Source organism: Pseudorca crassidens, chromosome 20, assembly GCF_039906515.1.
Source record: "Pseudorca crassidens isolate mPseCra1 chromosome 20, mPseCra1.hap1, whole genome shotgun sequence".
NCBI lineage: Eukaryota > Metazoa > Chordata > Mammalia > Artiodactyla > Delphinidae > Pseudorca > Pseudorca crassidens.
In genome coordinates, this window is record NC_090315.1 from 61,554,227 (window position 1) to 61,569,840 (window position 15,614).

At 65.7% G+C, this 15,614-nt stretch overlaps 1 protein-coding gene across 1 annotated transcript in view; it reads left to right on the forward strand.

The window, feature by feature from the left end:
• Window positions 1-15,614, forward strand: part of ZFPM1 (zinc finger protein, FOG family member 1) — a 69,658-nt gene that overhangs the window by 24,790 nt on the left and 29,254 nt on the right. Inside the window, 2 exon segments of the mRNA XM_067717879.1 lie at window positions 1,521-1,631; window positions 4,256-4,384. Coding sequence (XP_067573980.1) covers window positions 1,521-1,631; window positions 4,256-4,384 — 240 coding nt within the window.

Sequence of the window (15,614 nt, forward strand, 5' to 3'; positions counted from 1 at the left end):
GTCCCGGCGTCGGCAGGAGGGACCACAGCTCTGGGGCACCATCTCCAGCTCTGAAGGAGCCGCAGAAGCACCTGGGCTTCTAGAAGGAGTTAGGCAAGCAGGCCTGCGAGCTGTCCGCCAGGGCAACCGGCAGTGCGGGCTGGGGGCCAGTCCCACGGGCCGGGGAGCCTCTGCTCTCCTGCCCCGGCGTCTGCCAGGGGAGGTCACGGGGGGTCAGACCTCTCACCTGTCCCAGGGGCACGAGTCGGGTGTGCCCAGCCCGCCGCAGAGCCCACCGTGCGGGCGCGTTGATGAGAGACCGTGAGGCTTAGCCCAGGGCTGGTTCTGTGTGGTCTGAGCCCGGCCTCGGCCACGGGAAGTGACGGGAGGTGAGCGCCTGCGCTCCTGCTATCAGTACAGCTCTGAGGGGTCCCGGGGAGCCCGGGGCCCGTGGGTCTGTGGGGCCAGAGCTAGAATCCAGAGGGTGCAGCCGGACAGGTGTCTGCACAGGAGGAGCTGGGGAAGGTGGTGGGGCAGGGGGCAGCGCTGCCCGGGCACCTGTCTCGGGCCCCAGGGCCCAGCTGAGACAGGGTGGAGGGGGCCTGTGGGGGATTCGCAGAGCAGTGTGAAGCGGGACAGCTGTTCTCCGCCGTTCTCTCCGCCCACAGCGCTGGCACTGCCCCTCTGACCTCGGGGGCACAGGTTGCCACCCTGGCCTGCACTCCGGGACACGCTGTGGGTCTGGCTTCACCACCCTCCTAGGTGGTCTGGGGACTCAGTCTGCCTTCCCACCTGTACGGAGGGCTCCATGGGGCACCCCCCGCGTGAGACCTGAGGGAGGATTAGTGGGCCGCGGAGGCTGGACTGCAGACGCTGCGCACCCACCTGTGTCCCATCAGCCATTTACCCCCTTAATCAGGCTGACGAGCTCTTCCTGTGTGCCAGGCACCGGGGCCCGCCCTCTGCACGTACCCTCAGAACCTCAGAACCTGAGTGTGGCAGCTTCCTGGAGGAGGGGTCCCAGGCACAGGGGGCAGGTGTGCAGAGCCCCGGGAGATGTTTACCTGCGGGGGTTGTGGATGTGCGCCGGGACCCTGGGACCCCGCAGAGTGTGCGCCTGCATTTCGGCAGCCCCCAGAGGCCCCGCCCAGAAGACGCCAGCGCAGCGCTGCGCTCACGCGTGGAGCCGAGGAGAGGGGAGGGGTCGGGCTGCCCGGGGCCAGCGTCCCGGCAAGAGCGGCCTGTGGGGCCGGCAGAGGCTGCGGGGCAGGCGAGGTGAGCAGGAGGCCGGGTGGCCCCCAGGCGTTGGTGCAGGGCTTGGGGTGGGTACATGGGTGGGGTTCGCACATCTACTCATGGGGGACCTGGGGGAGAGCCCCCGTGCTGACGGCCGCTCCCTCGAGGCCTCTGACCGCCTGGGGGGCCGAGACCCTGCTCGGACCCCACTGCGCCCGGCCCCGGGGCTGTGCCTGTGCCGGGGGGGTCAGGACGCCGGCTGTGGGGGGCAGCGCCTCACGACTCCCCTGGGGCTGTGTCTGCAGGTTCCCTCAGAGACATGGAGGCCAGAGAAGAGGCCCAGGCCGCGGACACCGGCCTCCTGGAGCGAGAGGCCACAGCCCTGGAGCCCGAGCCCCCGAGCCCTTCCAGTCCAGGTGAGTCGGGCGGTGGACGTGGCAGGCTGGGCCCTGGCATCCTGGCACCCTTCCCCGCGTCCGCATCCTCGCTGCGACTTCACAGGAGCCAGTTCCCGCTGAGGACTCAAGTTCTCACACCTGCGAAATGGGCGTTGCACCGAGCGGTGTCTGCGGGCTGCCCGTGCGCACTGGGGCTTGGAGGGGCTGGTCCGGGTAGAGGAGATGCACACACCTGCAGAGGGTCTGGGAAGCCCAGCCCTAGTGGCAGAGATGGGCAGAGATGGGCAGAGCAAGGCCCCGGTGGGGAAGGTCTAGTCCAGGGTGAGGCAGGGGGTCATATGGGCACTGAGTGACCTGGGGAAAGCCACACCCCTTCCCGGCCTCCGTGTACCCTCGATGAAACGGGCTTGCGTGCCTCAGCACACGTGGGGCTCGGTACCGAGCAGGTTCTCCTGTTAAGGCAAATCACCCCATTTTACAGACGGGCGAATGAGGCCCAGAGAGGTTATGTGACTTGCCCAGGGTCGCACAGCCTGTAAGCACCTGAGCGGGATGCAACCCTAAGTCCGGGTTCAGGTTGGTTCTCCCGTCCCCTCTGTCTGCTCCCCACCCTACCCCACCCTGGACACCTGGAACCTCTCCTGGGGCCCTCCTGGCAGTCTCCCCAGGGTTTGGGGGCACTTTTCTGAAGCTGAGAACAGGACTCGGAAGGAGAGACTCCCACACACACACCCAGGGCTGAATTAACCTGACATTAGGAGGCCTTCTCTGTCTGGGTCCCCGGAGGGGCCTCAAAGCCGGGCCATCCTCTCAGGCCAGCTGTGCCCTCAGAGACCCCCAAAGACCCCCCCAAGAGTCTGGGCCTCACTGCGGTGGAGGCCCTGGGGGAGGTCAGTGCCCTCACCCCTGTTTTCCAGAAGGGGGAGCTGAGGCTGGGGGGTTAGCGGAGGGAGGACTGGCGGGGTGGGCTCTGCCCTGGCCCCTGCTCTGAGCCCCGCTCCCCTCGCCCCCCTCGCCCCCCTCCACCCTGCCGGCCGTGGACAGCAATCTCACTCACATCCCCATTCCATATCACGAAGCCCTGTGCACAGAGGCTAGTTACCCCCAGACAGTAGTCCCATGGGGGGAGATGTAGCCATAAATGGGGCCGTTTTAGTGGGTGGTGTGACCAGGATTGAAGGCAAGATGGGGTGGGTGTGGCAGTGAGCAGAAACCTGCAGGACGGGTAGAGTTCCCCGTGCTACACACACCTGTACGTGCAAAGGCCCTGGGGTGGCACAGAGAGGGGACAGGAGGAGAGCCCTGCAGGGCTGGGACTGGGGGGTGGAGATCCTACACAGACGGTGGGGGGCTCCTCACTGTGGACCCCCATCCCCAGAATGTGCCAGAGTCTCCCCCGGCTGACCACAAGCCCCCAGTAAGCCTCGTCCTCTGAGACCCGCTGGCCTGTGTCCCTTTGCCCCGCGGCAGCCCCTTGGGGTCACTGGGGCTGTGCAGTGAGGAGGAGGCTAGGCTAGCAGGACTTGAAACCAAGGCAGGGGCTACCGTCACCCGCAGCTGCCCCGGGGCAGCAGGCGGGGTGGAGGCTCAGGGCCTGGGCTCTGGCGCTCTGTTCACAGCTGTTACTGTCTCTACCCTCACCGTCACCATAAGTGTTTAGTGCTGCGGCCAGCGTTCACCCCGGCCTGTCCCCGCCCGGGCTCCTGCCCTTTCTGAGCCTTGGTTTCCGCATCTGTAACGGGGCGCCAGCCCCTCCGAGGGCCCAGGGAGTGGCGAGGGGCCCCCCATCACCACCACCGTCATCGGGTGCTGCGTGCTAATGGGGGCCACGCTCTCCAAAGGGCTAGCGGCTGGTTACTGGTGGACTTTGCCCTGGGGAGCCGGGCCTCTTATCTGATCTGGGAGCTGGGCTGCACGGGGTGGGGGCGGGGGCGGGACTGGGGAGGAGCTGGAAAAAAACAGCCGGGGTTGCACCTGGCACAGGCCTCAGTGATAACGCGCCGATGGGCGCGATAAGACAGCAGGAGCAATGTCTGCCTGTCGGGCGGGCCCGGTGCGGCTCCCGCGCAGTGGCTGGAGCTCGGATGCCAGCCGCGTTGATTTATAGCCAAAAATAATAGGACTTTTATACCGTGTGATTGATTTATTCGATGTTAATCACGGCCCTTATCGCGGGTATTAATAATCTGCCGGGCACGTGACGTCACCAAGGGGGGGCTTTTACGGGCGCTCATCGATTGGGGGCCGTGGTGGTTATCGGGCCCAGCAGGGAAGGCAAATATGCCCTTTGGGCTGGAATTGGGTGCGGGGCCTGGCGGAGGAGCCCCCAGCTGCCGGCTGAGGAGACCGGGGATCCGGGCCACGCGTGTGCCTGCTGGCCTGGGCGTGCCGGGCGGGCAGCTATCGCTGCCGCAGTTAATAAGGGACTGAGGGCTTTTCAAGGCCAAAAATGAAGGGGGAGAAACTGAGATGTCTGACGGCTCCCCCTGAGAGCAAGCTGGTGGGGGGAGGGTGGTGGCCGGAACTGTGCCACGTGCTCACCCACCTGGGCCTCAGTATCCCTCCCGGCCACAGGCTGGGGTGGGCGGGCAACTCGGTGCCCCGAGGCTCAGTAGAACCTTCTGGTGTTTTCCTTCCTGCAGATGCTACTCCTCCACCCCCACCGCTACCACCCGCCCCCACGTCCCCAGGAGGCTCTGAGGAGACGGAGGGTCCGGAGCCAGAGACGAGGCTGGAGGAAGAAGAGGCCAGCAGCCCCTGGAGCGGGCCAGGTAAGCGCGCCTGTGTCCGGGGTCTGGCGGCCTTGTCTCTCCAGGGCAGCCCTGGGGCCCAGCCTTCTGGGGGTCCTGGGAGCTGGCCACCCTGACAGCACGGGTGCAGCAGGCCCAGGTCTGTCCTGTTGCAAAGTCCAGCCAGCCTGTGGGCCAGCGGCTTCCCTGGAGGTGGGCGCCAAGCTGTGCCGGTGCTCAGGGCTAAACCCCAGGCCCCTAGCAGCAGATACGCCTCTGAGGCCTCCCTGGAGGTGGGAATGCGAGTCTGGAGCGGCCCGAGTTCCTGCGCCTTCCCAGCCCAGCTAGGGGCTCAAGCCTGTGTGGGTGGAGAGGACCCACCCCTGGGGTGGCTGCAGCGCGTGGCAGGGGGCCGGAGGCCGTTCCAAGCCACCGGGTCCTGGATCAGGAGTGTCTTTGAAGGCGGTTTCGTGCTCCCAGCACTGCCCCACCCCCGCTTGTAGCTGGAATTCTGACCTCGGAGGGCCCACCAGACGTGTTGTGCCCGCGGCTCCCCGCTTCCACCGACGTATGAGTATAGGGCAGGCTGGGCGTGTCGGCTGTTGTCATGCTTCCTAAGTACAAGTGACGCGGCTGAGGGGAACCGGGGCAGTTCGGAGGGGTCCTGGGAGCTGCTGGGTGAAGGAGGGAGGGCGTGGTCCTCGGGAACAGAGGGAGAGAATGGAGGTTGCGCACTCAGGCCGGGCGCACGTGCACGTAGCAAGCACACGTCGAGCACCTGCTGTGTCCCCGAGGTACAGCTCCGAGCAAACCGGGTCCTCAGAGAGCTGTGATGACACAAATGCAGTCAGTGGCCAGTGGAAAGGAGGCACGTGGCAAGGGCCTCATCTTGCGGGGGGTCAGGGAGACCACACCAGGGCAGAGAGGACCCCCATGGTCTCCCAGGGGTGTCAGAGATGGTCTTCTGCCAGGTTCAATTTGAGTGGCCATGTGGACCCTTCATCAGGATCCCAAGGTGTCAGGGAGAGAGTGCTGGGATCGATTAGTGATGTCTGCGTGGCACCAAGGAGATGAGGTGGCACGTGTGCCTTCTGGTCCCCCTGCTGATTTAACACACCTCTTCCTACAGTAGGGAGGTGTCTGAGGCCCAGAGACGGAGGGATGGGCCTGGTGGTCCCAGCCTAGATGGTGACCCCAGACCACTGGGAAACAGTCTACTGCCAGCGTCTCCCACCTGCATGGGCCATGGTGCTGCCTGGGAGTGAAGCATCCTGGGTCAGACAGGCTGGGGGTCCCCTCTGCTGCCCCAGGATGGGAATGGGGCTTAGCACAGGGACACCGCTGCCCTCCGGATGGACTCGGCCGCCCCCCACCCCACTTCAGTGACTCAGGGACAGGCAGGGGAGGGGCCCCAAGGGCCCTGGCAGGGACGTCCTCTCCTCACAAGGAGCACCTGGCCAGGGACAGGTCATGTGTGTATGAGCCCCTCACAGCCCGGTCAGGCACAGCTGAGCCAGATACCCACCTGCCGGGGCTGGGCCATTCCGCACACAGGGGACGGTGCTGTGGGACTGGTGCCCGTGGTCAGACCGCTCTGCTGCCTCCGTTTCCCCAGCTCTAGGACAGGGTAACGACGAAGCACCCAGAGACGCTGGCTCAGCGCTGCCTCGGCCCGTGTCTCGCACATTCCAGGGACCGCCTGGTGCCTGTGGGCCCTGATCGGCCACTGGGCAGGCGGGGGGCTGAGAGAGCAGCTGCTGGATAGGGTGACCGTGGGGAGGCATGTGCGAGGCGGTCCTCACACCAGCCCCTCGAGGCAGGGGTGAGGCGACCCTCCCCTTTACGGAGAGATCCAGGCACAGAGCAACTAAAGGGTCTGTCCACGTCACCACCCGCAAGGGGGCACAGCCAGGATGCAGACCCGCCGCCTGGTTCTGGAGCTCAGGCAGCAAGTGTGTAGACGCCAGCCTCAGCTGTCCTCCGGTCGGTCCCCGCCCACCCTGCGGACTTAGTATCACCGTCCCCGTTTTACAGATGGGAAGGCAGAGGCCCCTGGAGATTGGAACCTGGCCCCGGAGTGGCCGCGGGGGCCGTGGCTTGGGTGGGTGCACCCAGGAGCTTCCTGCGCTATTTGCGTCCTCGGGGGCTGGGGGGCTCCCTATCGGCCCCCACAGATAGGAATTTCTGTGCAGTGGGCAGCGATGGCCCGATAAGCAGCCTCCGGCCAACCGCCGTGGTGGCCGCCCCCTATCAGACCCCAAACAGGCCACACTTATCACCCGGCCGGGAAGCCAGAGAGGCCCCGTGGGCTCTTATCTCACAGGGGCCGCCGTGCTGGCGATAGGGTGGCAGGCTTGCCTGGGTCGCCGTCCCCAAGGGCAGTGCCCAGCCCGGGAACCGGCGGGGGGACAGGGGTGTCCAGCGGGGCCTTCGCTGCAGGTCTTGGTGCCCTGCGAGCTTCCCCGGCCCCTTTCCCTTCGCTGTCCCTCTGGGCCCCGCCCCTTCGTGTCTCCTCCCACCCCACCCTCTGAGTTTGTCTTTTGATCTCCACTTGCCCCTCCTGCCCCGTCCCCCATGGGGAAAAGTGCAGCCCTGGGGACCCGACCTGTGCCTGGGGGCACCCCCACCTTTCCCTCTGGGATGGCGGGCTGGTCTGGACCACAGGGCACCCTGTGCCGTCTGGCTTTGAGGAGTGACTGGGCCCCAAGCCTCGGTTTCCCATGTGAGCTGCGTGAGGGGAGGCCCTGGAGGCCAGGGCTCGCACACACCTTGTGCCGCCCCTGCAGGTGGTCGCCCCCATCTCGCCTTTCTGGCCACTGTCTGCTGGCCAAGACTTGGCTTGTGAGTGAGACCCATCGCCCGGGGAGGGTGCTGACACTGCAGGGTCCCAGGGGCAGGTGACATCAGCCCGGCAGAGAGGCTGGGTCTCAGTGCCTCTCTCCAGCTGCATGGTGGGTGCAGCGCAGCTGCCCTGCCTACAGCAGTCAAGGCCCCGAGCAGGTGGCCACAAAGACCCCCAGGAGATACCACACGGCACCAGGCAGGAGGGAGGCCTCCCAGCTCCTGTCCTCCCAGGGGGCTCTCGACACGCGCTGCAGACACAGCGAGGTCCTGGACCCTTGAGGGCTTTGTAAACACGAGAGTGCGGGTGTGCAAGGGGCCTGTTCTCTCCGGGCTTTGTTACTGTCCCCACGCTAGCTCCCTCCTCCCACCTGTGACCCGGCGACCCCAGAGCTCCCGACCCAGGCTGGGATGTGGTCAGTGTCGTGGTCACTTTTGGACGTTGTGACCATCATCAGGTCACGAGCTGCCGGCGGCCAGTTCTCAAGTGTGACTTCAAGTGGGAACCACCCCCACCCCAGCAGTGCTGAGAGGCCGGAGCCAGCCTGCCTGCCTGCCTGGGCTGGGGTCCAGCTTTGCTGAGCGACTGTGGGCTGGTTACTCGACCTCTCTGGGCCTCAGTTTCCTCATCTGTACAAATGGGACGCAGGGCAGAGCAGCTCCCCACTCAGTCCCGTCATCTTGCCCTGGTGGCCCGGGTGCCTGTGGGTAGGGGAGGGGACGTGTAGGCAGGTTCCAGGGAGAAGCTGCTCTCTGAGACCAGAATTCCGCTGTCGAGCAGGAAGGCACCGCAACCCCTTGGCCAGCTGAGCACGTGGCCATGGAGCGGGGAAGGGAGGGTCCGCCTCTCATGTCCCTACTGGTGATGGGCACCTTGGCCCAGGGGTCCCCACTGACGGTCAGGAACCCGGGATCCAGGCTGGGTCAGAGACCGCTTGGCCTCGGAGATGTCACCTCCCTCCTCTGAGCAGTTTGGGCAGCAGCCGCTATGTGGGTGGGTGAGGCTGGAGCAGAGGCCACGCTGCACGGTGCAGGGTGAACGCCTGCTGCCTCGGGAGAGGCCGGGGCGTCCTGCGTCCTCATGGAGCCCAAACGCCACCGGCGAGCCAACCGTGGACTGGGTGGGAAGGCAGGGGTCCTAGACGGAAAGGTGACCCTGAGGGGCCTGAGGGCACGAGGTCCGCGTGGACGTGGGCGTGGAGAGTGCCGGGCAGAAGCACAGCCCACACCAGGCTCCCGGGGGACTGAGCAGGGTGCCAGGTGGGCGGGGGGGTTGGTCCCGAGGGAGATGGGGGGTCCCCTCGGGTTGCCTCAGGGAAAGTGGATGAGAGCAGAGCGGGGGACCCACCCCCAGCTGAGGGTCTGTGGGGAATGGCCCGCCATGGGCAGGGGGCTGCCCTGCCCGGCCCTACCCGGCCCTCATCTTCCCTTGAGCCGCTGGCTGGAGTGTGAAGGGAGAGGGGTTGGGCAGCAGGGACCCGGAGAGCTGGGTATTTTTATCTTTGAAATGACCTTGTGCGCTCGAGGGGCTGGCTGTTTAAAATTCTGATATGCAGATGGCTGAGAGCTAGAATCTGAAATCCCCAAGGCGCATCTGGGAGGGTAGCTGCCACTGCCTTAGCTCTGTGGTCCCCGGTGCCCTCTGCCCATCAGGGTGCGTGGCCCCCAGTGACCCGCTGCCCCCTCTGTCTCCACACTTGACATCCAGAAAAAGCAGAGGGTCGTGCAGACAGGCAGCCCCCACAAGGGCTGAGAGCCCTGAGGGTCCCTTCCGACTGTGGGGTCCTGAGCCTGTCACCTACCTCATGACCCCCGTCGGAGCCTCTGTCCAGTGGCAGTCACCATGACCTCAGGCTCCTGGCCAGGTCATGAGAAAACGGAGGGAGGGCAGTGAATGGACACTAGGCCTGGGTTTGGGGCCCCAGGCCTGGGTTTGGGGCCCCAGGGGTCCGGGAGCCTCCTCTGCAGCCAGATCTCGTGGGGGGTCCCCTCCCCCAGGGACTTGCCTGGGGTGGACCAAGCAGGTGTCACTCCTCTGCCCTCCCCACCCCACTGTGTCCCGCACAGGGGAGGTGGGAACGAGCACACATCCATCCAGGTCTCTGACAGCTTGTCTGGGAGGCAACGTGGTTCAGACATCCCGAGTTCAGGGCTGTCCACTGGGGGTGCCGTGCGGAGCTGGGGAGCAAGGTGATGAACCCAGGGGGCCCACAGGGGCTCCCCATTGGCTCTGAGGGCTAGTCAAGTGGCCTGGGCTCCACAGGTCCAGGAAAGAAGGGGGTGGCCAGTCCTGTGACCTGGCTGTGTGATCACAGCCCCAGGACTGGGGTCCCCTTCACCTGTAAGTGTCTCAGGGCCTGGAACTCTTTCCTGGTGACCACTGTTTACAGAACAAATTTCAACTGACTGAACATCAGGTATCATCTTTTTTTTTTTTTTTTTTAATTTTATTTACTTTTGGCTGTGTTGGGTCTTCGTTGCTGCCCGCGGGCTATCTCTAGTTGCGGCGAGCGGGGGCTACTCTTCGTTGCCGTGTGTGGGCTTCTCATTGCGGTGGCTTCTCTTGTTGTGGAGCACGGGCTCTAGGCATGTGGGCTCAGTAGTTGTAGCACGCAGTCTCAGTAGCTGTGGCTCACGGGCTCTAGAGCGCAGGCTCAGTAGTTGTGGTGCATGGGCTTAGTTGCTCCGCGGCACGTGGGATCTTCCCGGACCAGGGCTCGAACCCGTGTCCCCTGCATTTTGCGGCGGATTCTTAACCAGTGCGCCACCAGGGAAGCCCTAGGTGTCACCTTCTTTTGTCTCAGCTTCATCCTAGGCCCTAGAGGCAGAGATGGGAAGGCTGGCCATGTCCCCACTCACTGCACGTCAGCAGAGGGGACAGCCAGGTGGTCGGGCCAGGACAGCACCGTAGGTGGGCCCCCCCACCCCCAAGGATAAACTGGAGTGGGCCAAGGGTGTTCGGGCAAGGAGCTGGCACGCGCAAAGGCCCTGAGGTTTGGACGGCATGGGCGTGGCTGGAGCCTTAGACGCTGGAACGGGGTTGGGGAGAGATGAGACAGGGCACAAATGGCTCAGAGTTTGGGCTCAATGCCATGGACCGTAGGGAGACGCCTCCGTTTTCTTGGCTGTAAAATGGGGCGTGGGGTGTTAAGTGGGACGTTTGGTCAGCTGCCTTGCAGAGAGTGGGTTAGTGGGCGAGAACCTCCAGGCGCACGGGGAGGCGGGCAGCTGGTGGGAGGGGCCAGAGGATGCATCCGTGCCGTTTCCTGCCTGGGGACTGGCGCCCGCTCCACCCCCCACGCCCCCCGCGCCGGGGTTCCGGGTTCCGAGGGCCTGCTGGAGGCTGGGGATCCTCACGCCGGGAGCGTGAGCAAGGGCGATGGGCTGCTATCTGGGCTGCACTCGGTTGACTAATCTCGCCGCCTGGTGTTTCTATGCAAACCTCAAGGTTTGTTATCGGGCGGTGGGCGGGCAGCTGAGGCAGGACGGCCTGTCCTGATGGACAGCTGGGGAGATGGGCCGATACGGCTTGGCCGCGCGTCCCCTCCCGCCAGCTCAGCATGTGTGGGTGGGAAAAATCATTTCAGCTATTTCGCGTTATCACTGGGCCTGGCATTGCGGCCCCATAGGCCTGTTTATCTTAGATTAGCGGGCGGGGGGGGGCGGTGAGGGGCACAGGAGGGGGCGATGGTGGATGGCAGGGTTCAGCCTGGGGTCAGACCCAGCAGCTGTGTCAGGAGCCACCTCTTCTCGGTACCCCAGGGAAGGGGGTCCAGCCCAGATGTCCCCCGAGGGCCATGTTCCTTGAAAACCCGCAGGGGGCCCTCCGCGCATCCTGACCCCCCACCCCGACAGCTGAGCAGGCCGAGACTCCCGGAGCTGGGGGGTCCTAGGGAGGGGCCGTGTGTGCCTGCAGTCGGCCTTCCTTCCCAGGTGTTTACTGAGCACCTACTGCGGGCGGAAGTGGCAGGTGTGTTGTGCGGTGGCACGGGCCGTAGAAACAAGGAGTGTGGGGTGTACAGCCCAGGGGCGGGCAAGAGAAGGAGGTCGTTTATTCACTCCATAAACACTTGTGTTTTAAGCGCCTGCTCGGTGCCAGCAGAGTCCAGGCCCCCAGAGAGCTGTTGTTCTCATCAGGGGGACAGAGACTAAATAACAGAGAAGTGAAAATGTCCCCCGTCCGAGGAGGGGAGGCTCAGAATAAAGGGGGGCAGTTCTGAGTAGGGTGTCCTGAGCCTCATGTGGGCAAAGACCAGAAAAGGGAGGGGAACCAGCTGCCTCCTGGGGACAGTGTACCAGGCGAGGGCACGGCCAGGGCGAGAGCCCTGAGGCCAGGGTGGGCCCGGCTGGGGCGAGGAGGGAGGGGGTGGGCTCAGAGAGGGGAGGATCCGTTCTGTAGGTGGTTGTCCTGGAAGTGGGGTTCGGGGGTTACGGGCTTCAGCCAGCATGGGCCGAGGGTGAGCGACGGATACCTCGGCTGCCTGCTGTCTCCTGGGCCCTGAGCTCTTCCATGACACCCTCTCCAGCCCCTCCCCGGAGCATCGGTCCCCAGGCCAGGGTAGGGGCCCAAACCCCGGCCAGCATCCACCACCAAAGCTCAGAGCTGCCCCCCTCTCCGAGCAGGGCCGTGTGGGGCAGAGCTCCCAGGCCGGGGCCGAGGTGGGGACCGAGAGCCCGCGGCCTCTCCTTCGCGGCTGGCCTGGCCTGCACGGATGCCATGTCCTGCGCTGCCCAGTGGGCACCAGGGGCCCAGGCACCGGGCCACACACGGCACCCCAAAAAGGCCCTGAGCAGAGGGGCCTCCGCTCGCTGTACCCTGAGGGGCTGCTGAAGCCGTGGCCTCCCCCGTGGTCGGGCTGCTGACCCCTCAGCCCTGGGCAGTCCCCTCGCTGCGGTTAGCAGTTCTTCACCCTGGAGGTGCTGACCGCCCGGCACCATCAGCCTGGCCAGTGGGGAGCCGCCCTTTGGCCCAGTTCTGACTTCAGCGTCTGCCCCTGACGAAGGCCTGGGCGTCGGGGTCAGGTGGGGGCCAGGACCCATGAGAGGGGCAGGTGGTCAGCGGGCCGCTCTTCAGCGAGACTCAGCCGCCATCCTGTCAGACTCCCCTGCCGTGGAGCCCGTTCTGCTCGCTCACTTGCAGTTTCATTTATTGAGCACCTACTGTGTGCTGGTCCCTGCGGACGCAGCCAGCCGCTGCCCTCCAGGAGCCACGGCCCAAGCAGAGAATGGTCAGCCGGGGCACAGAGGCTAAGCAAGGAATGTGACTGAGAAGTGCAGGGGGTGGCGAGCCCCTCCCCCTCGGGGATTTGCACCGAGAGCTCAGTGGCGGAGAGGGGGGCAGCCCTGCGGACACCTGGGAAAACTGCCTGCATGGCCAGCGCAAAGGCCCAGTGGTGAGACCATGGGGGGTGACCTGGGGGCAGCGGGAGGGCTGGTTGCCGCATGGTGAGTGGACTGTAGGGGCTCAAGGGTGGACCTGGGACCTGTGAAACGGGTGAGACGGGAACGTGGCAGCCGGTGCTGTGCTCACCGCATTTCACATGTGGGCACTGAGGCCCAGAGAGGTTCGGGGCAACTGAGCAGGGCCGGAGCCCACAGTCCCGCCCCCCAGCCCCGCCCCACGGGGTTCTCCCGGGTCCCCACTGTCCTGGCGGCGGCTGGGGGCCGATGCCTGGCCTCCTGCCCCGCGCTGCCCGCTGACCTCACCGCCTTCCGGGAGTGGCTATCTGCGGCCGTGGGCGCTAATCGAGCCGCTTCCTCCTCCGCCCTCCACCGGCTTCCTGCCCGGGCCGCCCCCCCAGGCTGGGCGTCTGAGCGTCCGCCTTTGCCCCACCAGGGCCTCCCAGACATCAGGGGGTGCAGGTCTGCCCAGCCCCACCTGGGAGCCTCTGGAGATGGCCGCCCCTTCTGGAAGTTTCCTTCCCAGTCGTCCTCCTGGGCCCAAGCTCAGACTCACCGTGGCCCGGCCGTGCGGCCTGGGACCCATCGGCTTCCCTCCCTACCGTTGCCTCCCTGGTGGAAAGCCCACGGGTGCACACGTGGGGGGACCTGGGATGACAGGCTGGCCTTCACGGCAGGCGGTCACGGCCACTCTGCTCTGTCGCCTTTGTCGGTGCCGTTGCCAGTGCGGACGGGTTCTCTTCCCAGGACCAGGGCGGGCGCTGCTGCTGGCGCTGTCCCCAGGGCTTGTGCGGTCCCGGTTACTGGGGCCAGTACGGTCACCCTTGCCCCTGGTACCGTCCCCAGCACTGTTACCGTCCCGCTACTCCGGGCTGGCAGGGCCCTCGCCACTGGTGCCGGGGCAGACCTGGCTTCCAGCTGTCACCTCTCCCTCTGGGGTCCTCGGGGCCGCGGCGCCCTCTCTGGGCTCGGGCTGCTCTTCTGTGGGACGGGGACAGGACATTCAGGCTGTCTGGAGGAACCGGATGGGCAGGGCAGCGGGGGGACGGGGGGTGGCAGCGTGTGCGTTGCGGCGGCCCCCTCCAAGCACGCGCAGGGTCCCACAGCCCCAGCTGGGGCGTATCGGGGTCCGGGGCCCACCGCCGGGGTTCTGGGCTCCGTCTGTCACGGGATCTCCCCGAAGCTCAGGGCACGGGCGGCTCTGCTGGGCCCACCTGACAGGTGAGGAGACCGAGGCTGGGCGAGCTGAGAGTGTCTCCCAGATCCGGGACGGGAGCCACCCGGCCCGGCCCCTGATCTGATGCTGTCCCCTGAGCCCCCACCCCGTGCGGCACTGGGCTCCTCATTTATTTATTTATTTGTTATTAGGCCTCTATCTCTGCGCGTAACTTCTTATTTCCTCACCGCATGTTTCCATTACGGCGGCGGTGGATGCAGCCGATAAGATCGGTCCCTGGAGATGGGACAAAGGGGCCGCCATCGGCTTGAGGGCTGGTCATATCCTGCCCGAAAGGGCCGAGCGGGGCCTGAAATGAGCGATGCTATCGGGGGTTTATTGTGTGTTGGGGGGGAGGGGTCCTGCCTCCTTGGCCACCCCCTCCCCCTGCAGGCGGAGCCTCTGTGGCCACCCCTCCTTGGCCCCATCCCCCCACAGCACGCCCCAGCCCCCGTGCCTCGGGCAGATGGCCCTGGCATCCACCCGGCTGTCCCAGGTCCACCCGTGGTCTCTGTGGGGCTGGGAGCTGCTGGGTGCAACAGGCACCAGGCCGTCCACCCCCAGCCCCGCGAGCGCTCACACACGTCCAGGTGCTCAGGCTGGAGCTGCCCGAGCCCCTCAGGGTGCTGAGATGCCCCTGCCTTGACTCAGCAGTTCAGCTTCTAGGAATTTACCCCCGAAAAATCATCTCAGCGCGGACAGGCGTAGGGTGGTGGGGACAGACATCACAGCCGTGTGGAAAATAGCAAGCCATTTATTTTTTTATTTCTGCTCTGGTCGGCAGAATTTCTCCAAGAAAGGGGAGAAATGATTCTAAAAGAAGCAAATTGCACGCAGATACCCGTGCTGCTGTGCCCGTGCGTGTGTCTTCCCACGAACACCCAGATCCGGGGCTGACGTTGGTGCAGCCCCACCGCCGCCCACCACCTTCCCTGGTTCCTGGGCCCTGGCCCCTGAAGGCCCGGGACCTTGCTGGGTCCCAGAGGGCAGGAGCAGTGACCTTGGCGGGTGACAGCACCGGGTCCCGAGGCTGGGACCCTGGCGGTGGCGGCACAGTGCTCGATCGAGGGCCCAGTGGGGGAGCCCTGGGTGTTCCTGGACAGGAGGGAGCTGTGTCTGGGGTGGGGACCAGCCTGGGCCCGGTCTGTCCTCCAAGCCTCCTGTTCCCGGGCCCCTGCCCAAGCATTATTCCTCCTTATCTCCCCCTGAAGAGGCAGGAAGGACAGAGCACTGGATAGGGGTCGGGGGCCTGGACTTGAACTCAGTCACCCCATCGCACTGTGTGGCCAGGTCCCCTCTGACCCTCGGTCTCCTCGTCTGTGAAGGCGGGGAATAACCACCCCTTAGGGCATGTGGTGGTTTGAGGACTAAGTCATCAGTGCCCTGAGAGCAGGTGTCTGCTGGTTCCACGCGCTACGGTGAGCGCGCACGGCTTACGAGAGGGGCTTTAGCAGTTCCCTCGTGCTGGTCATCCTCAGGGGCCCTGGGGCCCAGTGTGCCAGTTTGAGCCGTGGCACCTTGGGCAAGACATAGCGCTCGCCGGGCTCAGCCTCCTTTGTGGGCGGAGCAGCCAGGGTGCTCATAAAGGACCCGCAGGCGTTCAGGGCCCACCACGTTCTCTGGAAGGAGCTTCTTATTCCCTCAAGGGCCGGTCCTGCGGGGTGGTGCAGTGTCAGGACGTTCTCGATGGTGTTGGCCAACCGCAGTGCCCGCTGCTGCCCCTTGGGCGGGGGTAGGACGGGACTGGCCCGAGGCTGGGGGCAGCGCCGAGGTCCTGGCAGCGGCAGGGCGGGGCACCCTCCCTTTACCCCCTTG